This window comes from Tetrao urogallus, assembly GCF_951394365.1.
Source record: "Tetrao urogallus genome assembly, chromosome: 3".
NCBI classification, from domain to species: domain Eukaryota; kingdom Metazoa; phylum Chordata; class Aves; order Galliformes; family Phasianidae; genus Tetrao; species Tetrao urogallus.
Window position 1 is genome coordinate 33624209 of NC_136815.1, and position 25707 is coordinate 33649915.

At 40.0% G+C, this 25707-nt stretch overlaps 1 protein-coding gene across 2 annotated transcripts in view; it reads left to right on the forward strand.

Moving 5' to 3' along the window:
• The window catches only part of PDE7A (phosphodiesterase 7A), a gene marked incomplete at both ends in the record, with an annotated part of 73260 nt that extends 52461 nt beyond the window's left edge, over positions 1–20799 (forward strand). For both annotated transcript variants that reach the window (XM_079533500.1, XM_079533501.1), the window contains 10 exons: positions 7255–7406; positions 9126–9189; positions 11471–11566; positions 14528–14628; positions 15800–15931; positions 16219–16310; positions 16922–17066; positions 17871–17967; positions 18874–18954; positions 20588–20799. In XM_079533500.1, the coding sequence (XP_079389626.1) occupies positions 7255–7406; positions 9126–9189; positions 11471–11566; positions 14528–14628; positions 15800–15931; positions 16219–16310; positions 16922–17066; positions 17871–17967; positions 18874–18954; positions 20588–20799 (1172 nt within the window). The remainder of the gene's footprint in view (positions 1–7254; positions 7407–9125; positions 9190–11470; positions 11567–14527; positions 14629–15799; positions 15932–16218; positions 16311–16921; positions 17067–17870; positions 17968–18873; positions 18955–20587) is intronic.
• Positions 20800–25707: the final 4908 nt, after the last annotated feature.

Here is a 25707-nt window from a genome sequence, read left to right on the forward strand (position 1 = left end):
GGAATAGATGTGAAGTTAGAAAGCTTATGGGTCCCTCTAGTGGTGTTAAGGGTTAGATAATAGCTTTAAATTGTTCATAAATATAAAATGATTTGTGTTCTGGAAGGCCTTAGAAATACAGTTACAATTCTTTCAAATGCACGTTGTTACAGGTAGTAGAAATTTATCTCAGGCTTGGTAATAGTATCTGCTGTGTAAATGTATAGCTGGCTTTATTATGGAAGAACTGTGAGAGGTTAATTCCATGAAAAAGAGAAGAAATTCTATTTAGGCCTGTTTTTTTTTGTTTTGTTTTGTTTTTTTTTTTTTTTTTTTTTTTTTTTTTTTTTTTTTTTTTTTTTTTTTTTAGAAGGAATTTCCTCTGATGAACCTGTGGATGCCAAACTTCAGTTTGATATTCAAACCTAAGGGAGATCTATCTTTCAATTTTTAAAAATCTCTTTTTGTTGTTAATGACAGTTTATAACTGATATCACTAGTTACACTTTTTATTTTGGTAATAGTAAACTCAATTTTTATCATGTCTAACTTATATGTATATTTTGGGCTCTAGCACAGGAGACATGAAGGTGAAGTTCACGTTTGATGGTTTTATTTTGACCAAAACCAGATCAGAGACCATGAATCTTTATTTTTTTGCATTTAAATCAAGCTGAGGTGTTTCTCTGGGATTTAGTTTCTATAAATAAAAATCATACTAAAGGACCATGAAGTTGTCATTTGTCCTCTTGCTGTTCTTCCTTACTATACAAAGGATACAAACATGCAGGAAATAAATACTGGTCTATAGGTAGTCCTGACTTTTTCATATTAATTTTGTAATCCCCCCATTGTGAGGGGGAGGAAAAATACTGAGTATCCCCATGAAATGTGATAGTTATTTGCTTTAACTTCTCATGAAGTACAGCACACTTAAAAGATAGGAAGTGAGAAGATTAAAATAAGCGTCTTGGAATGCAGATGAAATCTGTTGCAAGGAGGCAACTTGCATTACTTTATTTTCTTAGTGTGTATGCATGTATAAGCTAAAATAACTGATGTTATTAAACAGGAGAGTTCATTTTTTCCTGTATTTTGGAGCACTTTGTCTTTTTTTATTATATCGGTTCTGTAGGATTCCTAGAAACAAGAATATGGCTATTGTAATAATAATGAAAAAATAATTGGGGGAAAAAAAAATTGATTTTCTAACCTGAAGTGGGAAAATGAAGATTTAAGAAAGAATGTCGTAGAGTTACTGTTGGCTAGACAGACAGTCTTCTGTCTTGTAGCCAAGCCACTTCTGAATGCTGAAACTTCCTTCTTAACAGTTCCCACATCCTGACTTTGCTTTCATGTCATATATGCTTATTTATTTTCTCATTCTAATTTGTCCTCAAACTGTCCTTATCTCTTAAAAACAACTGGTCAGTATTAGACTTTAGGAAGACACGCTGAAGGCTGCAAATGAAATGAAGTATTCTTGGGTTAAGAGGGGGAATGTTTTTGTAGTATGTTTTGTCTTGAGCAAATGTGATACTTTTTTGACTCAGCTTCTTTCCACTGTGAATACTTTGATCTCTGTTTTTTTTTTTTGTAGGTTCTCTAATTGCTAATGATAGAAGAGGGCAGGCTGACATTCTCTTACTAATTGCATACACAAATGGAAAATTAGTTTTCTTTTTTTTTTTTTTTTTTCCTGTGCCAGGAGTTAAAAGTTTCAGTTGCACCATTGTATAATTCCTGCTTTACAGACTCCTGTGAACTTATTTTTGCCGATCTGCCTGAACTCAGAGAGATCAGTTTCTTTCTAATGAAAAGGAAACTGCAAGCATGGGTACTGTCAGTGTTCCTGGGGCTTAAAAAACATTTTCTTCCTTCTGTGAAAGCTAGCAATTTTCTTTTATAGTCTGCTTTTTAAATTACCTGTCAAACCTCCACATGTGACTCACGTATCCCAGAATGTCCTGTAGCAAATGTTTAATTGTCATAAAATAATTCACTTGGGTTGGTGTATAGTCCTCTTGAGTAAGATATTCTGGAAGGGCTCAGAATCTCTCATTTGGAAATTATTCCCATCATCTAGATCTGCAGTGATTAGACGTTTGGTCGAGTTGCACATCCGAAGTTCAACTGAAGGTTGACATGTGGAATAAGTAGTAGTTCAGAGGGAAATACAAGTCCTCCATGTGGGGAAGGACAGCTCCAGGTGCCAGTTGCCCAGCTGGCAATTAGCCTGATCAAGAAGGCCTCAGGTGTCCTAATGAGCACCAAGTTGAGTACAAACCAGCAGTGCTTCCTTGCCACTAAGAAGGTTAATAATATCCTGGACTGCATTAGGCGCAGTATTGCTAGCAGCTCAAGGCATGTGACCCTTCCCCTGTATTAGCACCAGTAAAGTCACACCTGGAGCTGTTTTTTCAGAATTTTCAGTTCTGGGCTCTCCAGTACAAGAGACAGCTGGACATAATGGAAAGAGTCCAGTGAGTAGCACCTGAGATGGTAAAGGGAATGGAGCACCTCTCCTGTGAAGGAAACACCTTTCCTGTGAGAGAGCTTGGAAGCTTTCACCCTGCAGGAGAGGATTGGAGGGGGACAGACATCACCAGTCTTTACAGTGGTGTCCAGTGATGGGAAAGTAGGCAATGGACACAAACTGGAAGTTTCCCACAGAGATTCCTTCTTGCCGTCAGGGAAGTGCTTTGTTACTGGGGTGGGTGATGGAGCACTGGCGCAGGTTACCAAGAGGCTGTGGAGTCTCCTCCTTGGAGATAATCTGAAGCCATGTGGCTGTGGTCCTCAGCAGGATGCTCTGGTGTCCTTGTTTGAGCAGGGGTTGGGCCAGATGGACCCAGAAGCCCCTTCCAATCTTGGCTATTTCTGCTCAGAAAGCTCAAATGAAGTTGGATTTGTTGTAGCTTGCTTGAATTACATCAGCTGAAGCTGTGCTTTACAGAACCATAAGATGGTTGGAAGCTGAAATCTTCTCCCTCTTATTTAGGGAAAGGAAGAAAAAAGTAGGATTAATGTGTAAGGGTAGTTGTGTATGAGCTATGCAAATGTGATAATTCAGAGAGGTGATTATTTTTAAGTTTAATCTCAATAGCATATTCTAAAAAGTCATGAATGTTCAGCTTCACAGGAAACTGCATTTCCTTTGAAAAATTTGCCTCTGGACCCACGTTACGAGGAAAAACATTAAAACAAATGTGTGCAAAACTCCTCAAATGACTTGAAAGTAGGTGGAATCTAGGCAAGCACAGTTGAATGATCATGCTTTGTTTTATTTCTGCTACCTACTGTGTGCTGTTCTACCAAAGACTAATAAGTGGCATCTATGACGGTTATTTGTAGCATGACATCTAAAGTAGCTTTTTGTTAACTCCAGAACTGTGAAGGACTACTTATGATCAAGAAAACTACTTCCTCTGAAGAGCACTGATTTCCATTATTGGCGATGCTTGGTTTTACTCAGATTTAGTTAAGTTCCTTGACTTTGTACATATGGATTTGTGGACATTTTAGATATGTTTATGACCTAAGGATAATTATTTCCTATTATTTTATTTCAAGCCTGATGACCAGGTCTGAAATTTGGGTTTTGAGTCAATCAAGATTGAAAGAGATGATCTTCAAAGCTTACTCTCTGTAAGCAGGAGCTTCTGTATTCTGCAGGACTGACAGTGTCTCAGACTGTACCCTGACATTAACAAGCTGTCTTATAAATACTGATAATACAGTATACGTTTATCTGCTTGCTGTATGTAAGAATGTTGTTTTATAAGAAACTTTTCTTGTATGTAGTACACCTGCTTACATAATCAAGATATACATATATCAGCCTCTTTGGAGGAAATGTCCTTGACCTTAATTGTGATGACTTGGAGGAAAATACTTCATGTGAAGCTGTCTGCTTTAGCTCCTTGAAAGTGATGGGAATTTTGGTATCCTGATGCTTTTCAGGGAGGTCTGAAAGACTGTACCAATTTTGTTCTTTCAATTGCTGTTAATGAGGATTGCTGATGCAAAATGCTACTGTACTTTAGGTACTGTTAGTGTGCTGTTAGTCTAATTGTTCCCATGTTTTGTTATTGTAGACTAGAAGTAAATATATTAATGAGTAAAGGTAGGGCAGAAAAGACATTATAGCTACTGCAGAGAACCATTATTATGAGTAAAGCTTTATTTTGCATAGAATCAAACTATTCTCACTAGACGTCACTGAGACTTTTAATTTAGATTGTTAATAAGTCTGTGCCTTTGCCTGTAGCATATTTTAGTCTGGCTTTTAGAACAAATATTGCAGCTGTTTATTTCACTGATGTCTAGTGTGTCTCCTTTGTGGAATGGCAAGGTGCCTGTGCTATGCATGTTTGGCTCATCTTGGTTTTCAGAGTCTGTACTTTTGGAAAAGAGTTTTTGCTTTTACTTTGTCTTAATATGTTTTTTCTTTCTTTTTAATCTTTTTGGGCAAAGTGAAAGAGTGTCAACATCATTGACTCTGTTGATTGTGTGAAACTGTTGTAATGCTGAACTGTATTGCTGAAAAGAAAGTGAAGGAAAGTGAAGTTGGCCTTTAATGCTTCAGGCTGAAGATATCTGGAGTGTTGGAAAGAAACTAGCTGTGTGTACTTTAGTGTTCAGGTTTCTGAAACAAACAGATGGACCCTTTGGATCAGGAAAGCCAAGGCGCAGGCGGAAGTGAACTTGGCGAGGAATGTGAAAAACAATAGAAAGACTTTCTACAGGTACATTGGCCATACTTTCTACAGCACAGGCCAAAGCGAGTGTACCTCCTTTGGTAAATGTAAAAGGAGAACTTGCTTCAATGGATGAAGAGAAGGCTGAGGTACTAAATGAGTTCTTTGCCTCGGTCTTCACTGGTAGCCAGGATTCCAGTACTTCTCACATCCCTGAGCCCTGCATCCCTATACCTCTAGGTGGGAACTGGGTGGTGAATCCCCCTGTGCTGTGAGGATAGAGCAGGTCCGAGACCGCCTCATGAGACTGAATGTGTACAAGTCTATGCGGCTGGATGGCGTGCATCCCAGAGTTCTGAAGGAGCTGGCAAGCTGGCTGAGGTGGTTGCTGAGCTGCTCTTCATATTTGAAAAGTTGTGGCTGTCAGGTGAGTCCCGGATGACTGGAGGAAGGATCACATCACTGCTATTTACAAGAAGGAGAGCAAAGAGGACCTGGGGAACTACAGGCTGGTGAGTCTCACCTCTGTGCCTGGAAAGATCATGGAACAGATCATCCTGGACGACATGCTTGATCACATGAGGAATGAGCGTGTGATCCGAGACAGCCAGCATGGCTTCACCAGGGGAAGGTCATGCTTGACCAATCTGGTGGCCTTCCATGATGGAATGGACAAGGGAAAGGCAACTGGTCATTTACCTGGACTTAATCAAGGCCTTTGACATAGTCCCCCACCACATCCTTATCTCCAAATTGGAGGAACATGGATTTGATGAGTGGGCCACTTAATGGATAAGAAACTGGTTGAAAGGCCACAGACAGAGGGTGGTCATCAATGGCTCTAAGACCAGGTGGAGGCCAGTAATGAGCGGTGTCCCCCAGGGATCTGTGTTGGGACCAGTGCTCTTTAACATCAGTGACATCGAGAATGGAATCGAGTGCACCCTCAGTGAGTTTGCTGATGACACCAAGCTGAGTGGTGCGGTTGACGTGGTAGAAAGAAGGGATGCCATTCAGAGGGACCTCAAGAGGCTAGAAAAGTGGGCCCGGATGAACCTGATGAGGTTCAACACGGCAAAGTGCAGAGTTTTGCACTTGGGCTGGAGGAATCCCACGCATCCATACAGACTGGAAGCTCCTTGAGAGCAGCCCTGCGGAGAAGAACCTGGGGGTCTTGATAGATGAAAAGCTTAACATGAGCCAGTAGTGCCCCTGTGGCTCAGAAGGCAAATGATATCCTGGGCTCCATCAGAAGTGGGGTGGCCAGCAGGGACAGGAAGGTGATTGTCCCCCTATACTCTGCTCTTGTGAAGCCCTGTCTGGAGTAATGCGTCCAAGTGCGGAGCCCCCAGTACAAAAAAGACAGGGAGTTGTTGGAGAGGGTCCAGAGGAGAGCCACAAAGATGATCAGGGGACTGGAGCACCTCCCCTATGAGGACAGGCTGAGGGAGCTGGGCTTGTTCAGCCTGGAGAAAAGAAGGCTGTAGGGTGACCTCACTGCAGCCTTTCAGTACCTGAAGGGAGCCTACAAACAGGAGGGGAATCAACTCTTTGAAAGGGTTGTTAACTGCAGGACTAGGGGAAATGGTTTTAAGTTGAGGGAGGGGAGATTTAGGTTGGATGTCAAGGGGAAATTCTTTACAGAGAGAGTGGTGAGGTGCTGGAACAGGCTGCCCAGAAAGGCTGTGGATGCTCCATCTCTAGAGGTGTTCAAGGCCAGGTTGGATGGGGCCCTGAGCAGCCTGGTCTGGTATTGAATGTGGAGGTTGGTGGCCCTGTGTGTGGCAGGGGGGTTGGAGATTCATGATCCTTGAGGTCCCTTCCAACCCTGTGATTCTAAGAGTCTGTGAGTGAAATTGAGTACAAGCTAACATAAGTCCTCTGGATAGCTAGACTGGTTAGCATAATAAGAGTTAAACAAATCATGTATATTGTGCTTTGAAAATAAGCTACAAACATACGTATTCTATAGTGATATTGCTGAGAAAGCATGCAGTAAAAATAAATGTGATAGTTCTACTGGCAGAAGAGAGACTGAGTAAAATTACCTGCATCATTCAACTGTTTTTTAAAACTCTATCAGAAAAGCTAAGAAAACCTCTGGAGCTTTAACACGTGTGTACAGTTATTTGTAATGCTCTTTTTAAATACTTTATCAGTACACTGATATTCCCTTGCTGGTGTGTGTATCTTATTTGTGTGTGATTTGCTACGGACGGGAACTGGATATATGTATATGTGGCAAAAGTTTCCCAAAAGGAATTACTTGCAATACTGTTTGTGTCTTTACCCAATTTCCATAACATTTCTGTCCTAGCTGTAGCAGTGTTCCTTAGGAAGATGCATCTCGGCAATGATTTAAATATTTGTTTTCCTTCACAGGGTGTTTAAATAGAAAGCTTCCTTTTCCAAGCCATGTTTCTGCACTCACTCTTCATGGTGATCTTTAATTGTGGCTGAAACATTTGCTATGCCAACAAAAGGAACAGTGCAGTCGTACCAACCTTCCTCGAGCAGTCTCCTTTTAGTAAAGGTTTTTCAGAGACAGTATTTATTCTCTTGTCTTTTCTTATAGCAAATTCTGAAATTGAGGTGTCTGTGTCTGCGAGAAATGTGAGAAGGTTGCTTAGTTTCCAGCGCTACCTGAGATCTTCCCGTTTTTTCCGTGGTATCACTGTTCCAAATTCTTCAAACATTTTAGATGATGATTATAATGGACAAGCAAAGGTTGGTTGCTTAATTTAATTTTTATCTCAGTTTTATCAAGTATGCTTCTTTATGTTTACTCACATATAAATATCTTTTGTTAGTAAATATGCAAGTAAATATGAGTTTTAAGAATGTATTTTCATATGTGTATGTATGTGTGCATTTATCTGACTATAGCTTTATAAAATGTGGCTTCTGACAAACCTCTTCCAAGCTTAGTGGGGTAATTTTTAGAGCTTATATACTTTTGTGGCTTGCAGTTTTTTGAATGGCAAATAAAGGCTGTGCTGTGATAGTTGAAGAAAAAGTGAAGAAAAGAAATGGTAACTGTATTTAGCAAATGGGGTAGAGCAATTTGGACTACCTCTTACCCTCCCTCTCCTTTTCCTTTTAATCTAATTTCATTAGTGAACATCTGGAGGAGTGACTAGCTACTACTGAAAGCTCAACAGAATGTATTAATTTGTCAGAAGATTATGCCAAAATGATATTTCTATATGCAATTCTTCTAGAAAAGTGTGATAGCTGTAACATACTTGTGCTACACTAGAGCAAACTGTTAAGACAGGCGATAGTGAATTATTAGCTGGACGAAGGGCTAGTGAATTTGGAAACAGGAGAGATGTAGTGCTGACAGGGAAGGAGTAGGAAAAATTTATGGGTTGTTAAGAGCCCAAAGGCTATGTCTTGCTACTGATTGTATATAATGCTTTTTGTTAATAACTTTTATGCACAAAAGGAATATCCTTGTAATACAGTGCGCTGATACTGAATGGGGTCAGGCTACAGTGTAGGAAGAATCTGGTAACCTTAAGGACGGATTTGAAGAATACACATGTAATTCAACAGCAGAAAGATCTTGTTAATGTTGTGTATTTCTTCTGGTAACTCAGTTTTAGTGGTTGGTAGAGAAAACCTAGCATGTAGTACCAGGATCACAACTACACATTTAATGAGAGTCTGAGAAAGCAAGTATCCACTGTAAGACATGCTGGGCAGGTAATTCTAATGGAGGTAGGAGTAGAAAAGGTGGTGACCTAACTCTGAGGCCTTGAAAGTGCCGGGTTATTGTCCGTCTGTGTTCATGAAAGCATGTATAGCAGCTGTGAAGTGGTATCCAGTGTAAAGTGACAAGATGGTTTCTAATGGAGAAATTATAAGCTTTTCTTACTTTCTTACGAAAACATATAGGTAGTATTTTCCCCATTTAAACAAAAAGGGAAAGTGAGAAATTAAAGGACTACTTACAGTTTATTACTTTGTCACAAAAATTGAAGTGGAAGATCTGGAAGAGATCTTGTGACAGAAGGTTGGAAGTCATCTGACAGTTTTGTGATCAATACATTTAAGATGATTGCATGAAATGTCAAGCGTGGGCCTCTTAAGGTGTCTCAATTTTATTTTCTAAGTTTGAACAGTTATTTTGTCATGCTGCTTCTGCTTCTAACCTAATTGTCTTAAATTGTCATACTACTTTTATGAAAATGATGAGAGGATGAAGGGGAAGTCTCAAATTTTACTGTCGAGATGCTTCTCAAATTTCAGTCTTTTAATTTGTAGCGTATATTTTGAAGTTTCCCAATTTTCAGACAAATTGAATATTTACAGTCCTGTTTTTGTGTGTAGAAATTCAGAGACCAATGCAAGTCCTTAAAAGCTTAAATACTCCTCTGGCCGATAGGAAGATAGGCACACACTGAGGGGAAAAAGAATTAAAACTATTGTGTTTTCTTTCAGTGTATGTTGGAGAAGGTTGGGAACTGGAATTTTGATATCTTTCTTTTTGATAGACTGACAAATGGTGAGTTTGCTTTTCTCTTGTGTTTTTATCTCCTAGTATAACTTAGCTGTTGCTCCTACATTGTGGTATTTGGTAGCTGGTTCACTAAAAAGCATTCATCAGGGAGTATTTTCTGCTTTAACAGTCTTCAATATAAATTCTGATTTGCCATGCCACTCTGTTAAAATGCCATTAATGTCAGTACTGATAATAATCACTGATTTATAGAAGATTCCCTTGTACTTTATAGGTGGTATTCTTTCTCTTTTTTTTTTTTTTTTTTTTTTTTTTACTGTAAGTAGTATTTAATATAAATTGACCATCTTGCTCATTTAATCAATTTTTTAATTATGGAATGGTGTTAATTTAAAGATCTTTGTGCAAAAGGTCGGTTGCAGTGAATGACTACTTTTCTGGATAAATTGAATTTTGGATAGAACAGTTGTGTTAGTATTACTTTACAGCACAATAAAAAGGCAAAATAGTATGAACACATTGTAGTTATGACATCTGGTAGAATACCTAGAGAATTAGGAGGTGAGCAAACATAAACTGCTGTATATATGGTTTACACAAAATACAAAAGGAGAACAGATTATGGTTTTGCCATACCCATTACAAGTGGCAGTAGGAAAGAGTTGGTTAAAAACTAAATCAAATGAAGTGTTGTGAAGCTACAGATAGTCAGTTGGGAAAGAGATCTGTAAATGTGCTGGAAAGGAGGTGGACTGCTGTAGTGGACAGAGAGAACGTTTGTATTTTAATATGGAGCAATGGAAAGAAGAAAGAGATGGGTGAGTCCAAGGAAACTGGTGCTTGTGCCAGTGGAAAGCTCCTGGAGCCTGGACTGTGAGCAGGGAGCAGCTGGTGCCTTTTTTCCGTCAGTCAGAAGGAGTTGTTAGCAGAGATACAGTTAGTTTGTTTGCAGTTTGGCAGGAAGGCATAGAAACTAAGTTCAGAAAGCAAAATATAGCACCACGTTGCTGTTTTGTTAAAAGCATGCTTGACTTACCTAGAGTAAAAGTAGTATCCTCACATTTTGATATAAAACGAAACATGAATATAGAAGTGGAAACAGTGGGGATTCTTACAAAGATAGTGCTTTGTATGGATGATCATAAACTCTAACTCAGAAAGCAGTTTGTACAAAGTAACTTGTTTGTAGTAGTGATTAAAGATTAGTGTAGCTGAAGGGGAGTGATCTGAAGTCCTCCTTTTGATACCGAGCCTTTTTTGTTGAAAGTATGCATTTTGTTCAGATATATTTCCAGTATACTGTGCAGCTTCTATTGTGGAAGCCTTTCTTGATCCATCCTCTTTGCATCCTAATTTTGTTGTTTTAAGAGCATGTTGGGAACAGTGACGTTCTTAAGGGTAGAACATACAACATTGCTGTACATACAGCTTCACCCAGTGAGCTGCCCTGGGCAAACTTGTAAAAAAAAAAAAAAAGAGTTGCTCAGTAAATGCTGTTTAAATAAATGTGTATCTTACAGAGAGGAAGTGGCAGGCACCCTTAAATACTTGAAGCAAATGATAAGTTAGATTTAGCAGAATTGTTTGTCCTTTTGTATCTCAGTTTCTGCCTGGGCTAGATTATCTGATTCCTGCTAAATGAGATTGTCAGAGTAAATGTACCAACCCTGAGTAATCCTTCACTACGTACTGTTTGCAGAGTAAATAATTTGCAAGCTATTTCGAGTAAACAGTAAACATGCAGTTATTTCCCTGGCTTTTACAGCTTTGTCTGTTTTATCACTGTACGTGGTTGCAATATTATCGCTGTGAGCAGGTGAAATGTATTACAAGCTTTTAATGTACATTTCCTAGAGAAATGTAGAACTTTATTAGATTTCTGGCTGAAATAAGGAATAGTTTCCTACACACAAAAAAGATGAAAATGCATGACAGCATACGTGCAATGTGCATGATTGAGATGATTGAGCTTTTAGTTTTTCTGATGGTTTCTGTATTCCTTTTTGAGCTGTGTGTCCATCTATAAAAATAATGATGCAACATACCACTAAGTTGAAGACTGTTGTAATGGATTTGAACGTTTAAACTTCTTGCTTTTTTAATGTTGGTAACATTTTCCTCCTGTCATTTGGCAGTGAACAATATTGGCAGTCACTAGAGGAGTCAGCTAATGGAGTCTTGTCATGCAAGAAGATTTAAGTATTTATCATGGTGTAGAAAAATTTGCTTATGTAATTTTTGTGTCCAATTTGTTTGAAATACGTTTCTTGTGAAAGTCACTGATTTCATGACTTCCAATGAATTAGTATTTTCATCTTATTTTTAGGAAACAGTCTAGTCAGCTTAACCTTTCATCTGTTTAATCTTCATGGACTAATTGAACACTTCCAGTTAGATACGATGAAACTCCGTAGATTTTTGGGTAAATACAGCTTTTTATTATGATGAATATTGCTGTTTATCCGAATTTTCATGCCTTAACTGAAGTGCTGGTTGTAGTTCAGCAATAAGGTTTGAAGAGTGCCAACCCTGTCCAGATTGTACAGTAATTTTAACTGTATCAGTTGAGAGAAAATCTCTCAAGTTTCTGTGAGTACAGATGTTTCCATGTTAAAACCAAGCAAGTATGTTTATGGCAGATGCTATATTGTTTTTATTAAATCTAAATTTCAGGAATGAATGTGAATTCATTCATGTGACAATTCTATTGAGAAAGATAGACTGCTCCTTTATTTGGTGCAGTTTTCATCTCTTTTAGCTTTTGTTTTTGAAATTTTCCATATAATTTCATAACTACACTGATCAGACCACATTGGCCAATTTGATGCCATGTCTTGCTGAAGCTCTCAAGCAAGTACTCACTGTGCTGTAGGTGTACTGTCTCCATAAACAGGGCATGAGCTTGTTGCTGGGCTGTGTGTGCCTGTGGCACTGGAAAGCTTCAATGGGAAGAGCTGTAAATACAACATGGAGCATTTGAGCATTCAAACTTCCACTTGTCAGCTGAAGGAGCTGCAACCCTGTGCCACAGACAGACCCCGGTGTGAGGCTTCCATCATTCATTCATTTCTTCTGTGATGGCACCTTTTATTTAATTCTGTGGAATGGGATGCTGATTTCTAATGGAGCAGGAGGAAGAGGTTTCTGATCCCTCTTAGCAGAGTTTCTCAGTTTCAGAGAAAACAGTGTTGTGGTTCTGAAGCTTATCATTTAACAGGGAAGACAACCATGTTCAGTAGGCTTTTCTCCACTTTCAAATAATGGAATGTTTTTGTTTTCATCATTTCTTTCTACTTGAGGATTTTAAATTGTTCTGTCATGAGTTTAATCTTTAAAAAGGAGCTCAACTCCTTCTGGTATTAAAAAGACACAGAAGCTGACCTTGAGGACTGGTATTCAGATAGATGTGTGCAGAAAGCAGTTAAGAGAAATCTGATTTTGAGCTGTTGAAGTTGTAACTGAGTGTGTTTGGTTGTCAGCTTGCTTATCCTCTGGCTTGTGGAGATTTATCCAAGGAGTATTTAACTTGAAGTGAAACTCCAGATAGGAATAACTGGATTAGTTGATCAGAATTCAAAACTGTAAGCCACTAAAATGGTGTTAGACTGTGGGAGAAGGCAACATTTTATTCTAACACTGAAATCAATCATCATTTTCTTTTTGTTATTGCCTTCTACTTAACAGCAGTAACAAAACATTTCTTAGCTCTGCCCCAGCCCATCTGTTGAATCAAGGAGCTTTTCTGCAAGTAATGCTTCTTGGCATTAAATCATTCTTTCCTTTTGTTGCCCTTTACACCCTAGGTCATATTAATCTGAGGAGAAAATTTCAGATGGCTGATACTTCATGTACTCCCCAGTGCCCCACAAAATTCATCTTGTTTGAGAACTTACTAGAATCTTTTTTTTAAGAAGAGAAATCTGGTTTTAGTCCTTAGTGGAACCTTAATATTTTATTTTGTGTATGTGTGTATATGTACATATATGTATACATACATAAACACACACACACATGTGTATATATATATGTATTTGCTTATATGCACACACAGTCTTTCTGTGATTTCAAAAGGTTATTTGGAGATTGACCAGCTCCTCTTGTGTGCTTTCAATTTCTTATTCCACATTCAAAGAGAGAGAAAATACAAGGCAAATACTGTCCTTGTTCTACTTTATTAAAATAAGTTAGAAGTATTCCAGACTTTGAGTATCTGGACCATCTTATGAAACCTTAAAAACAGAGGATTAAATGATGGGCATCTTCACTCATTCGGTAGACATAAGGAATATGTGAAAGTGAGCTCTACCTCAGGTTAACAGAGCCCAGAGATGCTTATTTTCTTTATTATTGTCCATATGAGGTTTCAGCAGTGTGCCAAATGCCAGCAAAATTACAAGTGGTTACAGTTTTTTGGCTTTTCATAAGCCACGAATCTTCACAAATACTATGCACTGCTCTAACATTACAGTCACAATCACATGGAGAGTGCTGGCATTGTAAACTGAGTAGGAAAAGATGTTTGGATGGGAATGACAGAGTGTAGTCAGCCAGGAAAGTGTTCTTCTGAGGTTGGCTTGGATGAACTAATGTGTCATCAGGCAAGACTTTGCAATTTAAAGTATAGTTTGATTGCTGCTCTTCAGATCTTCTCTCTATCCTTTTAAATGTTACAGTTCTTTTACGCTTTGTATTCAAGCTTATGTGGATATTCTTTAAAATGTTGTACATATGTTCAAAGACAGTCAGGAAGGTGGAGGAGAAAAACAAGGAAGAAGATAAGGAGGAAATATTTATCTTAGATGATGACCTGACTTGCCACTCCTAATGAGATTCCTTTCTAAATTGTATATAGGCTTAAAATTCCCTAAGTACACAAGTAGTAGAAAATGCCCGTACTGCATAGAGGTGGCTTCTCATGACCACTGTAGGAAGAGGAAAGAAAAGCACTACCTATGACAGTAAAACACTGCCTACTTCCTCTGATTTGTCTGTTTTCAAGGCATGATGTTTAGTCATCCCAGTGCTTTGGTTCATAGTATCATCTTCATTTTTATGCTTGGTTGCCTCAACATTCAAGCAGGCTAGGTTTTCAAAGGGAGACTTCCTTGGAAGTCAAAGCATCTCAGATAATATATTGATTTCAAGTTGTATAATTCTTTCTCTGAGATGGCTTTACATGTAGCTATTTCTTGCGGAAAAGTTTCCTCACATAAAAATCTTTTATGCTTGGTTTTGGTTCAACTGACAATTCACTGACTTTGACACTTTCATGCGTGTGTTACTTGTGATGTTGCATATTTCTGTGCCTAACAAGGAGATGTAAAATGATACATGAAAAAATTGCTGTTTTATTTAAATTTAGATATTTGTTATTTTCCTGCAGTTATGGTTCAAGAAGATTATCACAGTCAGAACCCTTATCATAATGCAGTTCATGCTGCTGATGTGACTCAGGCCATGCACTGTTACTTAAAAGAGCCTAAGGTAAGGAAGCATTCTCAATTACACATATGGAAATACATGCATTTAATCACAGAATCATAGAATTGCCCAGGTTGGAAGAGACCTTAAAGGTCATCAAGTCCAACCACAACCTAACCATACTACCCTAACAGCCCCCTGCTAAATCGCGTCCCTGAGCACCACATCCAAGCAGTTTTCAAATGCGTCCAGGGATGGTGACTCAGCCACCTCCCTGGGGAGCCTATTCCAGTGTTTAACAACCCTTTCTGTAAAGAAGTTTTTCCTGATATCCAACCTAAGCTTACCCTGGTGCAACTTGAGGCCATTTCCCCTCGTCCTGTCACCAGTGAGAAGAAACCAACCCCGCTCTCACTGGAAGCGCCTTTCAGATACTGGAAGAGAGCAATAAGGTCTCCCCTCAGCCTCCTTTTCCCCAGACTGAACAGCCCCAGTTCCTTCAGTCTCTCCTCATAGGCCAATTTCTCCAAGCTCTTCACCAGCCTTGTTGCCCTTCTTTGGACCTGCTCCAGCACCTCAGTGTCCTTTCTGTATTGAGATATTAAGGTGCCCAAAACTGAACACAGTGTATTGTGTGCACATACAGTTTTTACTATAAAAGCAAAAAAAAAAAAAAAAAAAAAAAAAAGCCCCCCCAAAAAAACAAAGCAAACAGCCTCCTTTCCCCAAACTCACCTTTTTATCACAACAACAAGCAGGGCTGATACCCAGTGTGCCTTTAAGGCACACGGTTTGGTAGCTCTGAGCACTTTTTAGTGTAATACTGTTGATGAAAGCTTTGTAATGCTTCAGATAGAAGTATGGGATTGGTATCATTAGTAACATATACGCTTACTGGTTCTGCTGCACCAACATGATAAAGATGGGGTGTAGTAGATGGTAAATGCAAAAGGGCATATAACATCCTGTCCTTGCAGGGAGTTGCAGCTTTTCACTTTTGTACATGCAATACTGTCCTCTGTTTTAGTGCAAATTAGGCTTTCCTCCTGTGTTTAGGACTTAAACAGAAACAAAAAACGGAGACTGAGTAGAATATTGATTTCACATTATTTGACTTTTCATTGAATTCCTGTTGGCTTTTAACTACTAAAAAAGAAAACCATAAATGTGACGCTGGTGCAGGTATGGCCACGCTTGTATTGCTGACAGGATTCTGTTTGTTGTTACCTTACAGCTGTCCGAATCCTTAACTCCGTGGGATGTTCTGCTCAGTTTAATTGCAGCTGCCACACACGATTTGGATCACCCAGGCGTTAACCAACCTTTCCTAATTAAAACAAACCATTACTTAGCAACTTTGTATAAGGTAAGAAGAAAATTAGTTGCTTTGAAATCGGGTTTGGAGAATTTTGGAGGAGAACAGAAAAGGAATATAAATTGTGGTGTCTTAAGCTTCTTGTAGGTGTGAATTGAAAGAGTGTTTCCATGCCCCTGGGATAAAACTGTAAGCTGATGAAGTATTCAGGATGTGAGAGACTTGGTTCTCTCTATAAGCAAACAAAAAACAAGCCCTCTGTGTGGTGCAGCTGTTAATATAAGGCATTCAATTACAAAAAAGTCACTGATACCTGTGATATCTGCTGTCATTTGCAGAATACCTCAGTATTGGAGAACCATCACTGGAGATCAGCAGTGGGGTTGCTGAGAGAGTCTGGTTTATTTGCACATATGTCATTAGAAAACAGGTACGTTTATACAAAGTAATTTGTCTTAGTTTAAGATGCAAGTAAGCTGTATCTAAATAAAGAGAGCATTAGAAAACAAACAAAGTTATTGCATGGCAGTTCATTACCTAAATTTGGTATCTGGACCTTTTTAATAATTCCTTGCTGCTGGGGTAGAGCAGTGCAATGTAGAACTTGGAACACAACATTCAGCGTGAGCACACTGAAGAGGTGTATAACTATAACTGTATTGACTATAAGTCAAGCACCTGGTTGTGTTAAAGCTTTTCTCGTTCTGTCACTGCAATTGTAGTTTAGCACAGAACCTTCTTACCTGTGTTAACAATCAGTACACTTTGAACAATTAATTTGTGTGTATTTGGGGGAAAAACAAACAAAAATCCAAATCTGTTGTTCTGAAAGCTGCCAATGAAATGTCCCAATATTTGTTTGGAAGTGGCAGGAAAAACAAAAGAAGAAACTGCTGTGAAAATGCTGATCAGTAAGCTTGTGACTTGCATCTGCATAATAATGAATATGACTAAAAAAATCCCACACACAACCAGTGTGAATTTAGTGATAGCTATTGTTCTTTGTTACCCTCTCTGAATACTTGGTGCCACTGATTTCAGGCAGCTGATGGAAAGCCAGATAGGTGATCTCATTCTTGCCACAGACATCAGTCAGCAAAATGAGTATCTGTCCATGTTCCGATCCCACCTGGATAGAGGAGATCTATGTTTAGAGGATGCGAACCACCGTCACTTCATTTTACAGGTGATTTTTTTTTTTGTTATGTTTTTTAAAAACATGATTTTAATTTCAAAAATAATTAACGTGCTAAATACTACTACTTCTAGGCTATGTTAAATGAAATAAATACCTTCAGTCGTTTTGTTTCACTACAAAAAGGTTGTTCCCTCCACTTACGTCTCCTCCCTTCCTCCTAGCATGTAGCCCCAGAGATATCACATGCTGGTAATCTGAAATCTTAGAGCTGCTAAGATAAGGAGAGATGCGCTTCTAAGAACTAGATTTTGCATTCTGATGACTCTAGCACAGTCTCAGAACTGTGAAATGCTTTGTTAGAACACGTTTCAGCAAAGAAGAAAAAAAAAGTGCAGCTAATTGAATCAGCTTCATACCTTCAGCTTCATAGGTATATGTATCATTAGATCTGTTCTGTGGACTGCAAAAGAAATCAGACAAACAGATGAGAAGTTCTGTCCTTTGCAAACCATTACAGAAGATGTAAACTTAAGAGGTAGAAACACAAAATACTGTTTGCTTACACTGACACTTCTGAGTTTGTTGCTGCCTCCTTAATTAGTACATATACTAAATGTAATGCCCTTGAAGTGCTTTGACTTGCCTTAATTTTGGTATTGCTCAGAGATGATCACAAGATCTAATTGTTTCCCATGTGTTTAAGTGTGATTATAGAATGCAACCAGAGGGAAGCACAAATGTCAGGTAGGTTTGTTGTTTGCAAAATGTCTGCTGCCAGAAATAGGGAACTGAAGATATTGTTGGAAGGAAAGGGGCAGTTGGGTGGCCTAATGCTGTGTATTAACTTCCTAGATGGCTTTGAAGTGTGCTGATATTTGTAATCCGTGTCGGACTTGGGAGCTGAGTAAGCAGTGGAGTGAAAAAGTAACAGAGGAGTTCTTCCATCAAGGCAAGTGAGAGTATGGGTAGCAGATGATGTATTTATGGTGTGGAGAAAGCAATCATGAGTCATAGCTGCATGCAAATAAATAGTGACTTACATTTATGACTAACACTGATCTACAGTACAGTGTGGGATTTTTTTCCTGTACTGGTTGTGTTTCTTGGAAAAGGCTGGTGCTACTGACACCTGGTGAAAACCACTGAAGAGTTCTGAACGCAGAATGGCAGGTTCAATAGATCCTCCATCCTGAAAGGTGCATCAGATGAATAATCATGTTCAGTTTACGTGTTCCTGCTGCTTTCAGTAAGTTAGGAAATATATTCTTGCCAGATCTTGTATATTAAAAATTTCCCTGGCAATGAGGGCCTGTTGGTGAGCAGGAAGAAGCTAGGAAAGAGATTCTGATAAAGCAGTAGCCATAACTAGATGGACAACGTTTGATGAAGCTTTTAATTGACAGATGGAATACATGAGTTTTGTCCACTGTTACTGAGTTCTTTTAATGATAAAGAACCTGTGCTTCTCCTTTTTCAAGGGTGGTTTATCTTGATTTGAGAAATGCTAATGTGCACAGCTATGAAAAATGGAGAGCTGAGTTCTTGAGCGCTAAGATGTGGAACTTACTGTCAGAGGAAGATATGTGGAAATGTAACAGCAAATTGCCCTTAGTGAGAAATGAATTCCAGAAGGCCAAACTGTTGTCTTCTGTGTAGCAAAGTGGGATGAGGGGGTCTTAATTTGTCATTTCAACTGCAGCCCAGGGGTTTTTGCAAGGAAGTATGTTCAGGAATCCATTGAGTTGTTGCTTTTCATTCGTTACTGCTTGTGTGATTAAAAAAAAACCCAAAAAACAAAAAACCTGTTATTGGACGTGTTGACTTAACCTGCTGTATTATACTTCTGCTTCTTTAGGAGATATTGAAAAAAAATATCACTTGGGTGTGAGTCCACTTTGTGACCGACAGACGGAGACCATTGCCAACATCCAGATTGGTAACTGCAGTTCTGTGTATTTCAGTAGATCCCATTCAGAATGTGCATGGGAGAAAATACCAGATCCGTATGTTTGCTGCAAGCTTTGCCTGGTCTGTCTGTGTGCACTTCACAGGAGGATTCCAGCTCTCTGATTTAGCTTTCTGGAGTGCTAGCAGTCAGTTTAAATACAGCCTTAGTAAGGGCAGTAGATACTGAACTGATAGAGAACCACAGAAACATGAAATTACTGCTAACTCCAGTTGGATTTAAAATAGCAGGAGGGCTGACTTGCTTATTAAGTAGTTTATGTAGATTGAATAGGAATCTTTTCAAACCTTGCAAAGAACAATATATTTAACCATAACTGTACTATGCGTTGTGTTTGAAATTAGAGATTGAGAAGATCTCATCTGTTCAATCAGCTGCAAGTCTAATTTAGAATGTTGGAAAAATCATGCTTTTGTAATTTACAGACAGAACCAAGCACAACTTCAGCAGTCTCACATTTGTTTGTGTGAACAGGTACTGCAAATAGGTGCAGCAAAAATAGAAATCATGGAATGGTTTATGGTTAGATTGGCTTAGAATGAATTAAATGTATGTTGTTGTTCTGTATCCTTTTCAGGTAAAAATTTTTTTCTGATTGTGCTTTTCAGTATTTTTAATCAGGTTTATATTGTGATAAGAATCAGCTTTTCTTATTCTTCCCACCCATGTTTAGATCATTTATGAGGTAATTTGTTAGAAAAACTATATTTCTAAAAGAGATTTATTGTGTAGTTATGTGACTTAGTTATTGATTAGATAACTAAGATTTAGATTCTCTCTCCCTGTTCTCTAATATTTTCCTTTATTTGCTCACTGTTCTGGAAAAAAAAAAAAAAAAAATCTTGTAATCCAGTATTAGTTGGTCCAGTGGAGGGCCACAAGGATGTCCTATGGAGACAGGCTGAGGGAGCTATAGGGGGTTGGAACTAGATGAGGGGCCTTCCAACCTCTCTGGACAGCCTGTTTCTGTGGTCTGTCACCCTTACCATAAAGAAGTTCTTCTACATGCTGTATTTGAGTTTTAGGCTATTACTCCTTATTGCTATGCACCACCAAGAGCCTGGCCTCATCCATTTGCCTCCCTCCTCCTCCCTTTAGATATTTACAAACATTTATCAGATCCCTTCTCAGTCGTCTTTTCCCCAGGCCCATGTTACCATGAGACCCATGTTACTCAGCCTTTCTCCCAATAGGAGGTGCTTCAGGCCTTTATTCACCTTTGTGGCCCTCCACTGGACTCCTCCTAGGAGATCCCTGTCTTTTTTGAGGTGAGGAGCCCAGAGCTGGACACAGTAGTCTCTGGACACAGGGTGGAGTAGAGGAGGAAGGATCACCTCCCTTGGCCTGCTGGCCATGCTTTTTTTTAATGCACTCCAGGATCCCGTTGGCCTCGGCCGCAAGAGCACACTGCTGGCTCATCACCAACCTGTTGTCCACCAGGACAACAGAGCTTCTCCACAGAGCTCCTCTCCAGCAGGTCGTCCCCCAACCTGTACTGAATGCAATACTCGGCATGGTTTAGCTTATTGTTACATCTTACTTGAACTACGTAGTTTCTGTCCCTGCTTTTCTCACGTGGCTGTGTGTGTTTGCTGTTTTGAAGGCTTCATGACCTACCTGGTGGAGCCACTGTTTGCAGAGTGGGCCCGCTTCTCCAACACGCGGCTGTCGCAGACGATGCTCGGCCACCTGGGACTGAACAAGGCGAGCTGGAAGGGGGTGCAGAGAGAACAGTCCGGCGGCGGGGAGGATGCTGACCCTGCCTTTGAGGAGATGGACTCAGACATATTACCTCAGGAACCTCGATTGTCCTGACCTCAGCCCTCATGACAAAACTGCCTCTTCTCTCGGTGTCTGCACAGCTGGATTAAAGGAGATACTTGCTCGCCCGAGGTCTTGGTAAAATGATGCCAGCATTATTTATTATTTCCAAGTTTTCCTTCGACACAGACATTTGAACCTGATTTTTTTTTTAACTGCGAGATCTGAACATAGAGCAATATGTATATGCCTCGGTTGGTTTTCGTTCGGAACCTTGAATATGCAAAGCACAGCGGTGACCGAGCCTTGGAGGAACAGTACGAAGGCTTCATTGTGCCACACCTTTGTTTTTCTTTAGTGAAATTTGAAACACGGTCTTCAGATCTAAGACTTGAGATGGATCGTTCCACTTCCTCGGAGTTTAGCGAGACTTGCATGAATGTGTTGGGAGCATACCTTCCACTCAGTCCCTGTTTTAATACGGAAATGTGAAGTGCCCATCCTCTGCTGCCTCTGGCAAGACTTGATGTTTACAAACGTACTCTGAAACTATGGGTTCTAGACTTAACCTTTGCGCATGGCTGTGAAGGAACCACTAACCTGGGTTTTTTGCTTTTTTAAAAGAAAAAAGATCAAATCTGAGACTGCAGCTCTTGTTTTTTGGATGCCGGAAAAGCCTCCCATTTGCCATAATTTTGTTTGTGCACTGGGAACTGAGCATTCATCATAGAGCACAGCCAAGCTTTACTCCAGTGCTGTATGGGAATGCAGTTTTTTAAAAGCGGAAAACACGTCAGAATTCGGGAAGGGGCGGGTGGGGGAGGGGGGGTGCGGGGGCATCTGAACTGCATTGCGATTCTGCAGTGAAAACATTGCATGTTGTTTTCACTATTGTACACTTGAACTGCACATGCAAGAAAAAAAAAAAAAAACAAAGGTGGAATGTCTCAACACCATCATCAGCTCAGGGTATTTGCCAATCTGAAATAAAGCGGGATGGGAAGCGTGTCCTTCAGAACAAGGGTACAAATGCCCCTTTGCTGCAGTGTGTGTATGTGTGGGTGCGTGAGTCTGTGTTGGGGGGTGGGGGTGGGTGGGAGGGTCTGGGCAGGGTTTGAAAGGCAGCATTTTATTTTTTTCTTTTTAATTTATTCTTTTAGAATGTGACAATTTCATGAACAGCCACATCGGGGAGGAAACTGTAACAGATTGCTACAGATGCCTTAAACTATGCACAAAGCTAAGTGACCAAATTTGTTTGTGATTTGAAGGAAAAAAGAAAAAAAAAAAAAAGAAAAATTACAAAAAAAAAAAACACAACCAAGTGCATTGTTTACCTGTTCCTCCCTCTGCTGAAACATCGCCCGTTGGTGGGGTTTGGATGGGAAAAGGAGAAAACGTTTTTCTAGGACAAAATTAAAGGACTAATTTTAAACTTAACAACATTCCATTTTTGTAATTTGTTTGACATCGTTTTCAGTACAGTAAGCACAACTGTAAGCTGATTTGAGAAACTGGTGCTTTCTTTTAGTTCACTTGTATTTCCCTGTTATTCTTGTAAAAGACTGTTTATCGATTCTGTTTACAGTTTGTCGCAACAGCCATTTTTGGGAGAGAGCTTCAGCGTAAAGCCGTTGGCAAGGCTTTGCCGCAGTCGTTTTAATATGTGCCTGTTGCTGTTAACTTCTAATTGGTAAAAGAGATCGTTTTGCATTCTGCTCCCGTACATTTAAGTTACAACCGAGTCCAGCAGTACAGAAAGGCGGCAAAGGCTGCAGTCGGCTTCCACTGTACACTGAGCCCAGCTTTGGATTTGGAAATTGTCCTCAGATTCTGGAATTTATTGGCTTGGCCTCTTACTGTATGGAAAACAACTTCTGACTTACCTGTTCGTTTCCCCTCTAAAATTAAGTTGTTGGTTATTCTTTCATGTTCCCTGAAGTAATACTGTAATTCTTGAGGTGGCCATGTTTAAAGAAATAAATTTGTAATGAAACCACTCGTTCTGAGCCTGCGTCAGCTTCCTTCCTTTGTTATCTGAGTCTGGGGAGAAGGATCAAAGGCAATGTGAGTGTGGGTGGCTGCTGAGATGGCTGTGAGTGGCCTCTCCTCAGCAGGCTGCTCGGCAAAGGGCCATCCTGGGTGGCCTTGTTAAGGACAGGGCCTCACTGGCTGTATCAACTTTGCTACTTGTTGCCTTGTTGCAGGCTTTTAGATATGTGTCAGTATTTCTAATAGAAAGGAAATGAATTCACAAGTATCTATATAGCACTACTTAAATGTAATATTGATAAACAACCTGTGCCATTTGTTGTTAAGCAGGTCGCTCTAGTTGGATAAGAACCAATGCAGTGGGTCCCAATGCTGAGTGCCAGGGTTCTGATCCCATTTATGAGTGTATGTGGGAGCTTCTGACATTGGACTGAAGTTGAAATCAAAATCCCTTTTCTTCAAAGCACTGCCTGGAAATTCCTTTTAAAAACCTATGCTGAATATCAGCATTAATTGTTTCATGTGCTGCTGAGAGCATCGATGTGCTGCGAGCATCTGTAATGCATTACAGCTGCTGAGAGTCACTCAGCCCATCTGGATCCTGGAGTGCATTATGGGATGGATGTCAGGTTCCCATTGTAACTGCTTTAATCTGCAGATCTGCTGCTGGGCCACCCCATGTGCTGATGGAGAGCCAGGCACAGGCCTTGGGCTCTGTTGCAGGTGTCTGTCCGGTGTGTGTGTCCCCACTTTGAGTACTGCTGCCTGGGAGGCTTTCTGCTGGCACTGGCACACGGAATGGAAAGATTTAAAGCAGAAAGATGCATAATAAGGTATATGAAAGTATGAAGTGAATTAATTGACGGCAGCTTTGTGCTGCTTTATGTCATTAATAAGGCTTTGCCACATTCTTGTATTTCCGGGGTACCGAACGCCTGCACCTCACATCAACATTTCAAACCAGAGAGGTTTTTCTCTGTGTGCATTTTTCTCGTGTTTCAGACAAATTTAAGGGGTCGGTCGATATCCTGAACTTTACAATTAATGACATAACTGAACTGAGTTATGTTATCACAAATTACAGAGTTGAAGTGAAGTTGGCTGAAACGTTTTCACAACTTCAGTAGAGTTTTCTGGGCCAGCTGTTGTGAAGCTGTGGCCCCTGGGGAGAGGAGTGAGTGCCACAGAAGTGCATGCAGTGACTGACCAGAACCCCTATGTGGGTACCAGGAGTGTATGAGAAGCTTCAGGAGGCATAACGTCCTCCCTCCCCCTGAATTACCAGCAGTGTGCTACTCTAGGACTAATTGTGCTGCACAGCAAGGTAAGTAGTCCTGTCCTGTTCTGAAATGTGCAGGCTGCCAGTGCATTTCTAGTCACTGTCATAGAACATAGACTATACTTGATTGTGGCTGACATCATTTGTAGAGCACCACAAATCGCATACCCAGTATTTATTTTAAATGCTTTTAATTTTATATAATGGCAGTAGAGCATTAAATACAAAACACCCAAAATTAACTTTTCAAAAAGTGTTGTAAAGGCGTTTAAAAGAAACATGAGGATTCAATGGCCTATCAGTAAAACTGATGGCAGAGCATTCTGAAAAGAATTTATGTTGTGTACATATTAACATCATTTCAAGTTTCACACCAGAAAACATCCTCCTTGATCATACAATCTACGTCCCAGTTACAAGCAGCAGCAAAGCCTCAGTCATCATCAGTAACCTCCCAGGACCATTCACTTGTTTTTACTGCAAATGTGCTGTTTCTCTTTTCCTAGAAAACAGCAGCTCTAAAAGGCACTTGTACTTGTTTGAGTAGCAGGCAGACTACGGAATAGCCACACGTGGCTCTGAGCCCAGCTGCAGTCAGAGCAAAACCCTGGCTTCCCTTAGGCGTGCGGCAGTTACAGCTGGTTGCACAACAGCTTTTCTCAAGCTGAGCTCTGGATCTAGCGTCAGCCCTGCACATTTGTAGACAGAGGCAAGAGGGTTGGTCAGCAAACCAGCTCTGTGCAGGTCTGGCAGCAAAGAACCTCTGTGGGAAATCTGCGAAGGACTTCCCCTGAAAACAACATTATGTGCGACAACTTCAATCGTGGCTTCCTGCAAAGAGGACCACGAGGGCTTGTGCAGTCCCCAACAGCTCAAAGCCTACCCAGCTGGGAATAAAAGGTGTCAGCACAGCTGAGATGAGCGATATATTTTTGGCAACTTCCATCCCCTGGTATTTTCTGCCTTTTTACCTACACTGCTGCTGCTCTAGCTAACACGTGCTCTGACAGTAATCCTTTCCCTCTGCTGCTACCTCCTGTTTAGTTCAGGTTTGCTGCAATACCAGCATTGAGGGCCCCACAGCACTCTGGCCACAAGATGGTAAGTATTGCTATCTTACCACTGCAACTCTGTGCTGCTACTAAAATTCTCACACCAGGTGACTTCTGCAGCAGATTTCAGTTTTTTCTTGATTCAGAATGAAGCAGCTATACTCAGTTTTTTGGGGGAGGAGGGCTAAAAATTTGCTAAAATGAAGTTTAAAAGAAACACCGACATGGAAAAAGTCAGTATCAAAGTAAACATTGTAGTGCAAGTTACCATTAGAGCTCAAATGAGTGATTAACGTAAGGATCTATCGCCGTCATTATTAACATGTACACAATGTTTGTTTTAAGGCAGTCAGTTATACACAAGGAACGTCATAGAGATAACACAGTGTTACTGAACAAAAACCATCATGTAAGTCTACACAGAAAGCCAGGCTTGAATACAAAATTAATACCTGAGTATAAGGTTGAATTTATTCCTTGTGGTAAATCACATGCAAACATGCACCTCAAACTTTGTGTTTAGTTCCACATCAGTTTTCTTCAGCTCTGCACAAGACCACTTGGTACTAATGCTACTTGCAACACAGGAGACTTCACACATAGCAGCTTGACGGTCTTTCACACAGCGATCTCAGAACA